The sequence below is a fragment of the Anguilla anguilla genome, chromosome 3 (assembly GCF_013347855.1).
Source record: "Anguilla anguilla isolate fAngAng1 chromosome 3, fAngAng1.pri, whole genome shotgun sequence".
NCBI lineage: Eukaryota > Metazoa > Chordata > Actinopteri > Anguilliformes > Anguillidae > Anguilla > Anguilla anguilla.
The window spans coordinates 54,556,525-54,570,370 of record NC_049203.1 but is presented as its reverse complement, the minus strand read 5'-3'; the positions used below and the strand labels follow the sequence as shown (position 1 = coordinate 54,570,370).

Genomic DNA, 13,846 nt, shown 5'->3' with positions numbered 1-13,846 from the left:
CTCCAACACCAATGGCCACCTTGAAGGAGCCACCATGTAAAAATAGAGCTGCTATCTACTGTAAATATAAGATTTCTCTCTTCACAGTCTCAGTTTAAACATGCATTTATTGCACTTTTTCACTGTATTAATATTACTTCTACTTTTGGTTAGTTGATTATGCTACTGCCTCTGTTCATTTTTGGTTGAGGTGATTGCAGTACCATAGATTTAGGAATAGAGACAACCTCACAAATGGTGTGTGTGCCCTGCAATGGATGAGCGACCTGTCCAGAGTGTATTCCTACCTCTCGCCCAATGCACGCTGGGATAGGCAGCAGCACCCCCTGCGACCCTGTCCAGGATAAATGAGTACAGATAATGGATGGATGTATGGACAACCTCACAACTTGGGGTAATACCCCTATAGCCGCAAGTTGTGAGGTTGTCCATACATTCATGAACTTCATTCATCACCCCCTTCGCAAAGAATTATGTGAGTAAATCACGTCAATAAAAGTCCCAATGAAATTACATTTATCTTATGGAGGAACTCTCTCTCTCTCTCTCTCTCTCTCTCTCACACACACACACACACACACACACACACACACACAGGAGGGCCTCTTTTCAGGGGAAGAGCTGGAATGCATCTGGCTATGTATATGTTGCTGGCAAAAAGCAACCACCTTGTTGACCTTTGTAGGGAGAACAATTTGTGTTTACTGGAGGTAATATGTAAATATATATAATTTTATATATATTACATATATATAATACATATATAGAATTCCCCTTCCCAGTTGTACCAGCTGAAAAGAACCGTATATTTTTTAAATTAACGCTAGCAAACGTTTCAAAATGATGAATGAGAAATCTACTACAAATATCTTCGATATGGCCCAGAATTACTCATCATGTCAAAATCTACAAGTCTGTTTGAATAATTTATAAGACAGACAAATGCACACATGCAGAATGCAATGTTGCTGCATTTCATTTACAAACACAGTAGCAGTCTTTATATTTGATTCAAAGCAGCAGCCTGTGTAGCGAAGAGCCCCTGATGTGGCATTGCAGGAATGACCTTGATCTTGATTATTTAGGCGTCATGATGTAGTCGGTTCTGCCAAATAAAATCCAATAAATACTGGTTAGTTATCGGTTTTCTTACAGCATATTGCTTTAGGCAAACTAATAAAAAATACACAGCATGTCGGGAGGAATTTGAATGCAACCATGGACTTCCCTAGTTGTGTTCTAATTCAAGATGAAAGAAGGCTGAAATGCAGACATGCTGCAGAAGTCACCGACCTCAGGCAGATGTGAACTGGCTCCTGTAATTGCCTGCGCAGCAACGCCCCCTCCCCACATACACTTCTCCTACATCCCCTCCTCTCCCGTACTTCCATTCTTCACCCGTCCTCACACAAAGGCTCGCCAACAGGGAGTAAAAGAACCGAAACTGTGCTCGCAAAAATGTTAAATGAATAAAACAAAATTAGTTCCCGGCCAACCGGGTGGAACTTACTTTGTACAGTAATTCGTACACCAGTCAATTCCGATAGCGCACATTTCAGTATGCATTTTTCAACCAATGTTCGGACGCAGCACCCCATGGCCACTCAGAAAGCGAGAATTTCCCCTAGCATTGACCAATGGGATGGTTTCTAAGATTTGAGCAGGATGCGCCATTTTAGTGCGTCTGTAGCCATCCGGCAAGATGGCGGGGTTGCTTTGTCTTCAGCGATCGGGTTAATTCAATATTCTATATTATTTCTCCGAAAGATACATTGGTGATAATTCTGTGAGCTTTCTCTCTGGTAAAAGGTGTCGTAAAATCAAAGTGTCCTAGACCAGCTAGAAATGACGGCAGAGATTTGCAGGTGAGTGTGAAACTAGAGAAAGGTTTTTATAGGCTTTCCCTCGCTATATTCTATCGTGTGCTCCTTGCATCGCTGGCTAACGTGAGCTAGCTACCGGTGCTACAGAGCCGGCATCTTGCTTCCAGCATGAATTGCAGTGTACCCAGTCCTTTGTTGCATTAGCTAGTTGTCTGCTTGTTGAACAGCAATGAACGATATTCTGGGGGACAGTTTGCTGGAAATCCAGTTAAGTTTCACAATGCTACGAAGCAAGATAGTTGTCTTATTTTATTTAGGGGGAGGGTACAGATGTGCATGGTTGGTTGCAGGAGTTTAATGCGACCGATGGATCAAAACGGGTGTTTTACTAATGCTAGTTCAGCTCATTCGCTATGCAATGGAATTCTGTGTGTATTTGTACAACATTGAGACAACGTCTGTTTTGGATAGTCACTAGCTAATATATCTCGGGATGCAAAACTGTCCGTTCACTTCGCAAATTGACCTGACCGAAGAATGGTTATTAATCTAGCTATCTGTTCATGGGTGGCCTCTATATAGACAAAAAGATGGCTAGTTGGAAAGAAATTGCGGTTAAAATGAGAGCTGAACTTTGTGACGGTCATTAGCCACCTTGGTAGCTAATGAAGTGGAGACTGACGATTTGATTAGCTACATGTGATGACGCAAATATAAACAAAAAACACGTCAAGAGGCGCTACCTTGGCTAGCTCGCTGTGACGGAAATAAAACTGCCGGCAAGTTAACGGTAGCCTAATTTTTTGGGCTGGAAGAAATATGTATATGACGTCATGATAAATAAATAATTGTAATGTTAGGAAATAATTGCTTTCATTACATAATTGTAATGGAACTGTAATGTAGCCAATTAATTGGAATTCAGATTTGTAACAACATGCGATTTAAGCATGAGTGTCAAGTCAATATGAGTAACATTACTTCCCGGTTTTTTTTGAACAGATAAGCCTTTTCATAACGTTCATATCCCACGGGAACGTTATTAATTATTGCTCTGTCTACATCAGTGTAACTGTTTTCGATAAAACGTGGTGATAGAAGTTGTGTTGTAACGTTAAGCATTTTTTTCTTTTCAATTGTATGTATCGTTAGTTTGTTGACATTCAAGCTACGTCAGGTCATACGTAGACAGAGAACTCAAGTTAGCCTTAGGACTAATTAAAATCTTTTGTGCGCTGCTGGTCTTTGCTAAGGCACAGGAACGACTTGAATCTGAACGTGCTACCGCTGGCGCTACCAGAAAAACACAAAATAATTTAAACAATAACCATTAACGCTTTAAAGATTCTGAAAATTCCAGGTAACTGTTCTAGAACTACATTGCTTTCAATTACCGTTAGTGGTAGTTACATCAGTATTAGAATGTTCAGTTAAGAACGTTCTAATCAAATATTTGTGATCTTTTGCCTTAAAGGGTGTAAACCACATTTCCCTTGTTCTATCTTGACAGTTGTCAGTAGCCTATGTGCAGGCAGTCCCCTGTCATGTGAAAGTCTTCAACCAAAAAACTGAACTTGAATGAAGGGTGTTCTGGGATTTTTGATTAAATGAAATGCCCTATAATTTACAGTTTAGACATATAGTTGGGAAAAAAAAGCCAAACTGATTTACAAAAAGTACATCTCACATGGCAGGTAAACCCCTCATGAGCTAGAGATATGTAAAGTCACATATAGCCTAAGCAACACTACCAAAGTGCATGCCTCAAGACTTATGAGAAAAAGGAAGGAGAAGGGTTAGTTTTTTTTGTTTATTTATTTCTTTAGTTTTTAATCTTTTAATCCACAGGTACCTCTTCACAATTTCTAGGAGCCATCGTCTGCAACTGTATTTTGAGTATTTTATTTCTTTTTGGTCAAGTGTAAATCAACTGGTGTGGTTTTCATATGAATTTATGTCGCTTTGTGTCAAAACATTTCAGTTTATAATTGTAAATTAGTCAGATTTGCTCCACTTGATAATGAGAAAAATAACTTTTTGCTTTTTATGCACTTAACTTGTATCGACAGTTGGGAGTATAATGCAGAATAATGCTGCTACAAGCAAGTTCCATTTCTTTTGCTACTAGTACTACAACTTCTAATGTTATAATAATAATAATAATAATGTTAATAACCATGGGCAGTGGTAGGTTTGTTTTTCATGACATAGATTGTATTGCCATGTAAATGTCACAAAATCTAGACTAGTTTTCAAATAGTGTAGCAGCAGGACATTAGTAACCTTAGGTTTCATCAAGGTACACATGTATCATAAGATAAATTAAATTATTTCTGGAGATAGAGACTAAAGGTTTCGTTTCTGTTCTCTCTGCTTCTCCTTGACCATCCCTGCCAGTACCAGCAAGTTGAATACATTGGTGACAAAACTACATGAGTACTTGGGCCATTCATCAGAAGAGGAAAATTGTGAGCGCCAGGTTCCTGAAATCTCCCGCGGTGAGTGCTGCTGCATCTCCTAGTGATGGGAGCGGGGTTTTCACGCGTAACGCCATCGGTCGTCCTACTGACTGGTGTCAGTCCCCGAGAACTGATTATTAAAAAGTTGGCCAGGTCACAGATCCAAGTTGCTATATTAGCTGCTTTGGAGTTACTTAAGTGCATTTTCTTGCTTTGGACTACAAATCCTCTACTTGCTCCGTACTTGCCAATGTAAAGCCAGTCGTCTATCAAAAACGTGTGTCTGCTCTAAAGTATTTTTCACTGCACATAAAATCTGTGTTGGCCAATCAAAAATATACACTAAAACTGAATCAGTACCAAAAAAAAAAAACACAAGTGAACTGTCGCTTAACACTTAAGTTCTATTACATTCAGTTTCTGGTTATTTGTCATCTTTGCAGGCTTTTTTTTTTCCGGGATCCATTTTTTAACTGGGATCCATCCCAGAATGCTTTTGGCTTCAGTTTCCTCTTTCTCAACATATAATGTACCTGAAATTAGTGGTGGCTCATAGTAGGACAGTGAGTATGGGTGTGTCCGGGTAGCAAGTGATCCATCTTTTCTTTTTCCTTCTCAGACAGTGAAAAAAAATGGATGCAGGATGATGAAAGAAACACATTCTGTTAGCCCTTCAATCTGGCGCTGGTGTAGCAGATCAGATCTGCAGGCAGCCAATGTTAGTTTTCTACTCATTCTAATGTTGATCATCATTCTCATTTCCACTGAACTCGTTTTAATCTTACTGATTAAAAGTCATGGGATGTGAATATGGCAGATTTATTCTTCATGGCATTCATTGGGATTTATGAAATGATGTGAGGTTCAACCATCCCACAGTGGACATTGAAAGTGTTGAATTGAGAACAATGAAAAGCTCATTCCAGTTCAAGAATGGCAGTTCCGAATGAAAGCCAGGCTAAACGAGTACTAAGAATTGCAAAGCAAAATGGCTGGCCAGGGTGCCCCTTCCTGTTTTCACTGCCTTTCCTTTCACAGAGCTGATCCCGGCTGCTCCCGCCCACCTCCAGGCCCAGCAAATCAGAACACCCCAAGAGGTATCAAATTTCTTTGACAAGATGACAGAAAATCTACTGGTACAAAAGGCAGATAGGCAATTGCTTTTTTCTTTGGAAAAAATGCACATTAGGTTACAAGACAACAAAAAGAAGTGGGGGAAAAAAACATGGCTGAATAAGGCTGCTGCGTTCACACATTGCTTGCCGTGTGAAATATTTAACTTTGATGTGTGTTGAGATGAGTCTTTTAGAGTATGTGCTTATACGTGGTTAGAATGCTAATGTATCCCAGCCATTCACTTTAAAGTTTATTATGGCCATAACCAAATATAGCTATATGTTCAGCTTCCAATACTTTGGCATAAACCATATATATTTCTTGGTGGTGAAATAATTACATTTCCCATTTTGACTAATCTGGCTGGTGTCTTAAAGCAGTTGTTTTTGGAAAATTGCTGTTGAGAGTTTTTCATCGTTGGCATTGGTGGCTAAACAGTAATTTTGGCCTATGTATGAAGAAGTGACATGAACTATCAAGTGAATGGCTATTTTAAGATTGCAGACTATATCGTAACTGGCCAGTCAGCTCATATATCAAAGTTAAAATATTGCAACACATAATTTGGAGCACGTATTCTTTCAAAAACTATGCTGTCTTTCAGATATTAACGGTAGGTTTTCCGCCATCTTTTCAAATGAATTTGATACCCTTGTATCCACCCTCACAAAAATAAGCTGTGCCTGGTGGCAGACACTGCCACAATATTACTTAGGACATTAAAGGAAGTTCTACATTACATGAATCTTGTTCAGCCTTGTATAAGGATAGTAAGCCAGAAGTCATGGACGGTAAAAGAGGCAATTAGAACTTCAGAGGTCGGCCTGGTTCTGGGTCCAACAATGGAAAACCCCTGGAATGAATCATGCTGACACTTAGACAGTGTCATGTGACTGGTCAGTTGATGTATTTAGATAAAAGTCCCTTTTTGAGTGCTCTGCAGTGATGCACTGATAAAGGTAATAGGGTCATGTGACATTGCAGATGGAAGATGCTCTAGGGTGCAGCACATTCTCTGCTCCCTTCAGTATATAGCCTTCTGTCTGTTGAAGGGTTATATGTTCTGTTAAATGATGTTACAGATGTATTTTCAGTTAAAAATCTAAAAGTCTTTGTAGAGAGAGTTGATGTATTACTTTGTCATCTTCTTTCATTTACAGGTAAATTGAGCAAAGTTTCCAGTGAATCAAGTACTACAGACCAAATAATGGAAGAGGTACTTGGTGACAGTTTCCTTTTTTGTTTGTTTGGTTTGTTAGTTTGGTTTGCTATTGGTGTTAGTTATGTGGCCTGTAGAGTATGAAATGATCCCTGCCTTGTGTGCATGCCCATTAGAGGAGTGCATTGCTTTGGCTGCACTCCTCCTTGACGTAAATGCGGGTGACACTGCAGCGACTCGAGAAGCATTGTCAGTGATTCCAAATTAGCCATTAAAAATGGCAGAATGATGTGTTTGCATGTTCGGTCTGCAGTGAAAATTCTCTTTCTACTTCTTGGTGCTAAGAGTTCAAATTGTTAATGTCCTCAAACACACACTTGTAATGTGCTGACCAGTGGATGACAGTACTGTGTTGATGACCACTCATCATGAGATTGTGAGACAGTGGCTTGGCTTTTATGTGTTTTTCCATTGCGTGAGGCCTTTTGCAGTGGAAGCGGCCTGACCAAACAGTTGCCTCAGGAATGTATGGTGTTTAATGGTGCTGAAAAAATACGGGCGCTCACTGGTGTGTGAACTCTCCACCTGCAGTACGTGACATTGTGGGTTTTAATCCTCCTGTGACACAAGGACTATTGGAGCAGTGAATATCTGCACCCCTCCAAACATGTCCCTCCTAAGATACTTCCTTGATGGATTATTTACATTTTAGGAATTTAGGCAATGTATTGGCGAATTGATCATTATTATATTTGCATGTGATCTTTATGAAGATCATTGGCATCAGCTTTACTGTGATGGTTTATATTCTAGCGTCGACTTTTGAAGTTGATGCTTGTTGACTGCAATTTTGATTGTGCTTCACCTTGCAGCTTTGTGTTACTCATGGGATGCTTATTGAAAGTATAATGCCATGCAAGTCACTCTGGATAAGTGAATGCTGAATAAATAATGGCAGTCAGTAATAGCGACAACGTTCATTCTATATAGCCTTTACTTGGGTGAACGATTTTAAAGAAGTCTTTAAGCCTTTATGTAAATACATGCATTTCCTAGGTGTATGTTAGTGTGGTTTCCTCTCTGACTCACTTGTTTTGGTCGGGTCACCTCTGCCTTTCCACAGACTGCAGTGATTCATTTGTTCCTCACAATTTTAAGTCTAAGGTCTGCCAGTAACCACACCCACCTTCCACTGCACTCCACCCCTTTGAATAGCAATTACCGTGTTTCGCATTTTCCAACGCTATTGTTCTCTGTTCTGTGTGACCTATCAAAATCCTTTTTCGTTTCCCCCATTATGGAGAATGGTATGCAGATGCCTGAGAGACCTTGGTTTTATTAGATGCCAATGGTTCTACCCATTTTCATGGAATACATTTTTGAGTGTGTTTACAAAGATGGCCAATCCATTGGGTGCACTCATCCCTCTCCTTTTTTGTGTGACCTGCAGCCAGGAAGCTCAACGGACACCGTGAAGCCCTCTTCCTCCCGCTCAAAGAGGTGGGCTCTTTTTTTTGTGGTCCATGCTTCCAGAGTACTGTTTTGGCACTAACGTAATTGATGAAGCCCTATAACTGATGATATCATATGTTGACATCTTTCCTGCAAGGCGGGCAACAGACCAATTTGTCCGTAACTTTTCAGGAAACCTACTGTCGTGACGAAGCACACTGGATTGGATGAATCCGACATTTCGGATGAGAGCGGGAATGAAGGCGCCGCATCTGAAAATGCTTCGGAGGGAAACCTGGATGTGAACAGCCTACCGAAAGGTAGCATGCGCCCCACTTGATCTGTAGTAATTGCCATGCCATTTTATTTTAAAAGGAAATTCTAAACCCTAATTTGATTGCATTGTATTTTATTGATCCCTCCCTGTGGGTGTCTAATTTGCTACATCCTGCATCTGAAACATACATCTTTGACTTGGCATTGTTGTTATATTTTATGAGTGGGCATGGCAGATATTTAGCAGATTATTATAGGATGGGTGACAAATATTGAGGTATGTGCTATATTTATTATCATATTATGAATTATCATATTATCAGTCGAGAGATCAATTTACAATGTTGTTAATTTTTAGGGTGAAGTTCCCCTTTAAGGGATTACTGTGGTCTGAATTGTTACTGGGTAGATCAGATCGTGGGACATGGCATTTCATTGGCTCACAAGAGTATCGCACCCCTTCCTCCCCCGCATAGGCACAGTGGTGGTGAAGCCGGAGCCTGTGGGAAACGAAGCTAAAGATGACTTCAGAGGACCCGAATTTCGCAGCAGAGGATCTGCTAAATTAAAAACGGATTCCCTGCGAAAGCGATGTGGTGAGTGGCTGCTGTATGGACACCCCCCTCCTACCGGTGGGGTTAAAATGAAAATGTCCTTGGCTCAGCGTCTACATGCCCATGATTAATACGGAGTGAGCAGTGCTTTCGTATGTCTCCCTTTTTATTTGTATGTATAGACTGTAGGTGATGGAATTGGATGGATGTGTAAGGGCTTTTTTCCCCACTAGATGGCACTGGATGATTGTTTAGCCATGGGGTTTGAATCATGCGATCCAGTTGACATGGACCGTGTGCAGCATTGCCTGAAATTAGAAGGCACTTGGTTTCCGTGAATGTTCTGTTGTGTGGTTTGTGGGTCATGACACTGGGTTGTGAGTTCTTTATTGAACCACAAAAATCATGTGTGACCAAGAATGGCAGCAAAACATGTAAAAACATATATTGAGACATAGTAGTAGTTCCTGCCTATTATCAGTCACATGTATTTGTATTGTGCACACATTAAATTTTTTTTTGTTGCCACTTTGCAATGCTTCTGCAATTCTTACAGATTCTATATTGAAACGGTTGTGTGCTGAATGAAAGGGTCCATTTTGATTTGAATGGCAAAGGGAAAAACCTGCTGAAATGTGTTCCCCCCCCCCAGGTGAGCATTTGCAGAACATTGTGAGTTGCACTGCCTGTGGACAGCAGGTCAACCACTTCCAGAGGGACTCATTCTATCAGCACCCTGTTCTGAAAGTGCTCATCTGCAAGGTAAGGCTTTTCATCGCGCGGCCTTCGGCTTCTGGAGGCCGGCTGCTGGCTTGCGGAACACTGGAACGGTGTTCATTTGTCTTTACACATGGGAAGTGAAAACGATGCTGGCCAGTTGCATTATGCCATTTGTATTTCGGCTAAGTTTTTGCAGAGGATGACGCTATTGCTTTATGAATGGCAGACCTGAGTTGGTGCTTCAGTGCTGGGTTTTTTTCTGTGGTGCGATCAGTCAGTGCGATTGATGTCACTTCGGTACTTCTTTTTTTCAGTCATGTTTCAAGTTTTACTCGAGCGATGACATCAGCAAGGATGCAGATGGGATGGATGAACAGTGCAGGTAGGACTGCGTGCATTACTGCACTCATCAAACAGAATCTATCTGACACGCCAGGAATATTCTTTTGGAAAAGGGAAGGCATTGAAGATATGGAAAGCATTAAGGATTTGGAAATCAAGACAGGGCCGCATGTATAGAAGAAAAAGGTGTATCGTGTGTCATCTATTCCTTCGACTCGATAATAACAAAGAAAAAATGGAGCACACTCAGTAGATGTTTGACGAAATAGGCTACAAGAATTCTCTGAACTATATCTGTAATCGGCATTTCAGTTCAGTGTTTAGAACCACTACATTTATTTGGTAAGCTTAGTGATTACCAAGGCCTAATATAACGGGACAATTATTTATGTCACAGGCCTTGAAGATTATGTAATAAGTACTAGAAATATACTTGTAATACGCCATCGAGATATGTGCAGACCTTGTGACTGAGAAGCCTTGGCACGATTAGTGTCACTTTTATGCTTCTCAAGCCATTGGGTGAATACTTGTGGTCGGTGGACCAGAGCAATTTTATCTTGAAATGCTATAGGTCATATAGCAGCTAGTACTGTACAATGCAAACTCGTCTAAGTCTTTTTGAAGAATAAAAATTTATAGCGTGTAAACCGCAATGCAAAGCTTACTTGAGTTAAATGCTTTGGTCTCTGAGGAAACGTAACATAAACCTCTCTTATTTTGATTTCAGTCTGAACAAATGTGATGCTTCAGCATTGCCCACTCAAATGTTTGGAAAAAAATGCAGCTGTTATTGACTAAACATAACAGGAATTGTGCAGATAATATTTCAGTTATCTTTTCAAACTGAAGTGCTTCTTACCTTCTTTACTGCTGAAAATAATGATGTGGTGTTAATGAATAATTCTATGACTATCACGTTTTGGCTGAACCATAGTTTTTTTCATAGATAGGAAATGCAGGGTATTTAAAATTAGTTTAAAATTGCATGTGAATAGGAACAATTAAATTCTGCAGTAGAGATTACATCTCTCCATCTGGGGTATTCCTATGTCTGACATGCTTAGAAGTGGTTTGCACTGTACTTGAACCCAAAATATGAAATTAACATTAACAAATTATAAATAATTCATTGGGAGTTTTTGTTGGCAAAGTGATTTTGTTTTGATAATAAAGCCTTTATGCCCTTGGATAATAAGACCTTGTTTGCTCGTTTCCTCTGTGCAGGTGGTGTGCAGAAGGGGGTAACCTGATCTGCTGCGATTTCTGCAATAACGCCTTCTGCAAGAAGTGCATTCTGCGCAACCTGGGGCGGAAGGAGCTCTCCGGCATCATGAGCGAGGAGAGCAAGTGGTACTGCTATGTGTGCAGCCCGGAGCCCCTGCTGGACCTGGTGGCAGCCTGCGACAGCGTGCTGCAGAACCTGGAGCAGTTGTGGCAGCAGCACCACAGGCGGTCCAGAGGCGATGGCGAGAAGCCAGGCCGGGATAAGGGCGCCCACCGGCACCCTCAGATGGCCAAGGGGGCCCTCAACGGCAAGGAGCATGGCCTGGATGGCGTGAGCTCGGGCACCCTTGCCTTCACCTACAAGGCACTGAAGGTGCCCAAGGAACTGGTCAAGAAGACCAAGAAGCTGATTGAGACCACGACCAGCCTGAACCAGACCTTCATCAAGTTCATCCAGCAGGCCTCCACAGAGCAGGGCTCCAGCGTGGTTCGGCGGCGGCACCTAAAGGCCTTCCGGTCAGTGCTCTCGGACCTAAAGAAGGCCCACGCTGCCCTGGAGGAGTCCCTCGAGCAGGAGTTCAAGTGTGTAGAGCTGCAGAACGGAGATGAGATAAGGTGCGAAGTTAGCAGTGCGAGGCAAGTCACAGAGGTGGAGGCATCCGAAGAGGGAAACCATGTCAACCAAGAGGAGGTCAAAGAGACGGTCACGGGCAACTCGGCGGAAAACTGCGAGTATCGTGAAGAGGACGGTGCGGCAGATGGAGCAGCGGATGGGACGGTGGATGCCGTATCAGACGACGTGGAAATGGAGGACCCTGCAGCCTCACCCAAGGAACCACACAGGACTCCGGGGGGACGGGAGCTGACTGAAAAGAGCGCCGTTTCAAAAAAAGAGGAAGACAACAAGGAGGGGTCGGGCTCAGCGGGCGAGTCCTCCCTGGACAAGGAAATCGTCTCCGTCCCGCTCTCTGTACCGGACGAGCTCTTCGAGAAAGCGGACGGTGCTGCCGATTCCTTGGGTGTGGCTGACGGGAAGGGGCGATCAAGGACCAGAGCAGGGAAGACTAGATCCACCATTTCCCTCAGGAAGTCCCCTGACTCTGGGAAGGGCCCCACAAAGGTGATCAGAAACCTGGTGGTGAAGTTGACACCGGTTCCTCTGGATGGGTCTCCCATACCCCGGGTCCGGACCAAGGCAGAGGATGAGGGTAGTAAAGTGGGAGATATGGATGTGGAGAAGGAGGAGCTTGGAGCAGAGGATGGGGCCAGCGAAGAGGAGGTTGTCTGCGAAGCTGAGGGAGCTCTGCCTGTGGAAGAGGGGCTTGAGATGAGGCGCTCACCCAGGGTGAAGACCACACCCCTTCGAAAACAGACGGACAGCAAGAGCAAGCCGCTCCCCGAACAGATCAAGAGCGAGAGTGAGTCTGATCAAGACATTACCGACAAGGCCGAAGATCCGTGTGGCCTGCTTGATTCCAAGGCAGACGGGGATAAAGACTCCAGGAGAACCGCAGCCTCCTCCAGCAAGGGCGATGACTCAGACTCTGATGAAGTCCCTGCCGTGCTGCTCCAGATTGCAGACAGCTCAGATGAAGCCGAGGGTGACGCCAGCAAGGCCTCCAGCAAGGTGACGAGACGGTGCCTCTTCCAGCTGCAGAAGAGCTCTGCTCCATCCCGGGATCAGGCGGCCTCCAAGCGCAAGGGACGCGTGAGCGCCTCGGACTCCGACAAGGCGACTAGACCCAAGAAAGCCTCAAATGTAAAGAAGGAGAGGGGCTCAGACTCGTCCAACTATGATTCAGACTTGGAGAAGAAGATGAAGAGCATGAGCAAACTCAGCACCGTCAAGAGGAGTCGCCGCAGGGTGAGCGCCTCGGACCCGGACAAGGCAAGTAGACCCAAGAAATCCTCAAATGTAAAGAAGGAGAGGGGCTCAGACTCGTCCAACTATGATTCAGACTTGGAGAAGGAGATGAAGAGCATGAGCAAACTCAGCACCGTCAAGAGGAGTCGCCACAGGTCCAAGAAACAGGTGGAAGAGTTGGAGGAAGAGGGAGTGGCGGAAGAAGACGGAGAGGAAGGGGAGGAGGAGAAAGAAGGAAAAGCGGGAAAGCGACGCAAAGCGGCCGAAGAGAAGAGAGATGCTCGGTCAAAGAGGAGGGCGGCGAAAAACGAAACAAACTCGCAACAGTCGTCTTCCTCAAGCGCTGATGAGGAAGAGGGAGAAGCGGAAGAAGACACAGAGGAAGGGGAGGAGGAGAAAGAAGGAAAAGCGGGAAAGCGACGCAAATCGGCTGTAGAGAAGAGCACTGCTCGGCCAAAGAGGAGGGCGGCGAAAAACAAAACAAAAGCGGAAGAGTCATCTTCCTCAAGCGATGATGAGGAGGAGGAAGATGGGGCAGATGGAGACCAGGAAGCCAACTCTGCGGAGGACAGCGATGATCAACAGAAGATTAAGCCAATCGTAGGCGAGGTGGCTACGGCAGCTCTTGACTCTTTCCAGCAGTCATCAGGTTGGCTCCCTGTTGTTTGTCCTCTGCCATAAGAACACATTAAAACATCCCAGCATGCAGTTTCTCTCTGCCCCGTTTTATCTTCAGTTCTGAATGTGTGGTGTTACCTATGATTTCTATAATGCCAGCAGGGGCCTGGGGCTCTTCAGTAAAATCAACAGGGAATTACATTCAGAATTACCCACAGGTGTCTCCTTTTAACGGC

The 13,846-nt window shown here is 43.4% G+C and overlaps 1 protein-coding gene and 1 long non-coding RNA gene across 3 annotated transcripts in view; one reads left to right on the top strand and one right to left on the bottom strand.

The window, feature by feature from the left end:
• Positions 1-913: 913 nt before the first annotated feature.
• Positions 914-1,504, bottom strand: LOC118224130. Its single transcript, XR_004764576.1, has 2 exons — positions 1,294-1,504; positions 914-1,105 (listed from the first exon to the last, which is right to left on the bottom strand). It is a non-coding gene; the product is annotated as an uncharacterized LOC118224130 (long non-coding RNA).
• Positions 1,505-1,668: 164 nt separating this feature from the next.
• Positions 1,669-13,846, top strand: part of atrx (ATRX chromatin remodeler) — a 42,997-nt gene continuing 30,819 nt past the window's right edge. Inside the window, exons 1-10 of one of the 2 annotated variants that reach the window (XM_035409165.1) lie at positions 1,669-1,865; positions 4,221-4,321; positions 5,321-5,379; positions 6,559-6,614; positions 8,008-8,057; positions 8,202-8,329; positions 8,762-8,881; positions 9,492-9,601; positions 9,874-9,941; positions 11,129-13,641. In XM_035409165.1, coding sequence (XP_035265056.1) covers positions 6,606-6,614; positions 8,008-8,057; positions 8,202-8,329; positions 8,762-8,881; positions 9,492-9,601; positions 9,874-9,941; positions 11,129-13,641 — 2,998 coding nt within the window. In that variant the 5' untranslated portion in view covers positions 1,669-1,865; positions 4,221-4,321; positions 5,321-5,379; positions 6,559-6,605. The remainder of the gene's footprint in view (positions 1,866-4,220; positions 4,322-5,320; positions 5,380-6,558; positions 6,615-8,007; positions 8,058-8,201; positions 8,330-8,761; positions 8,882-9,491; positions 9,602-9,873; positions 9,942-11,128; positions 13,642-13,846) is intronic. The other variant, XM_035409163.1, reaches the window with a different exon arrangement.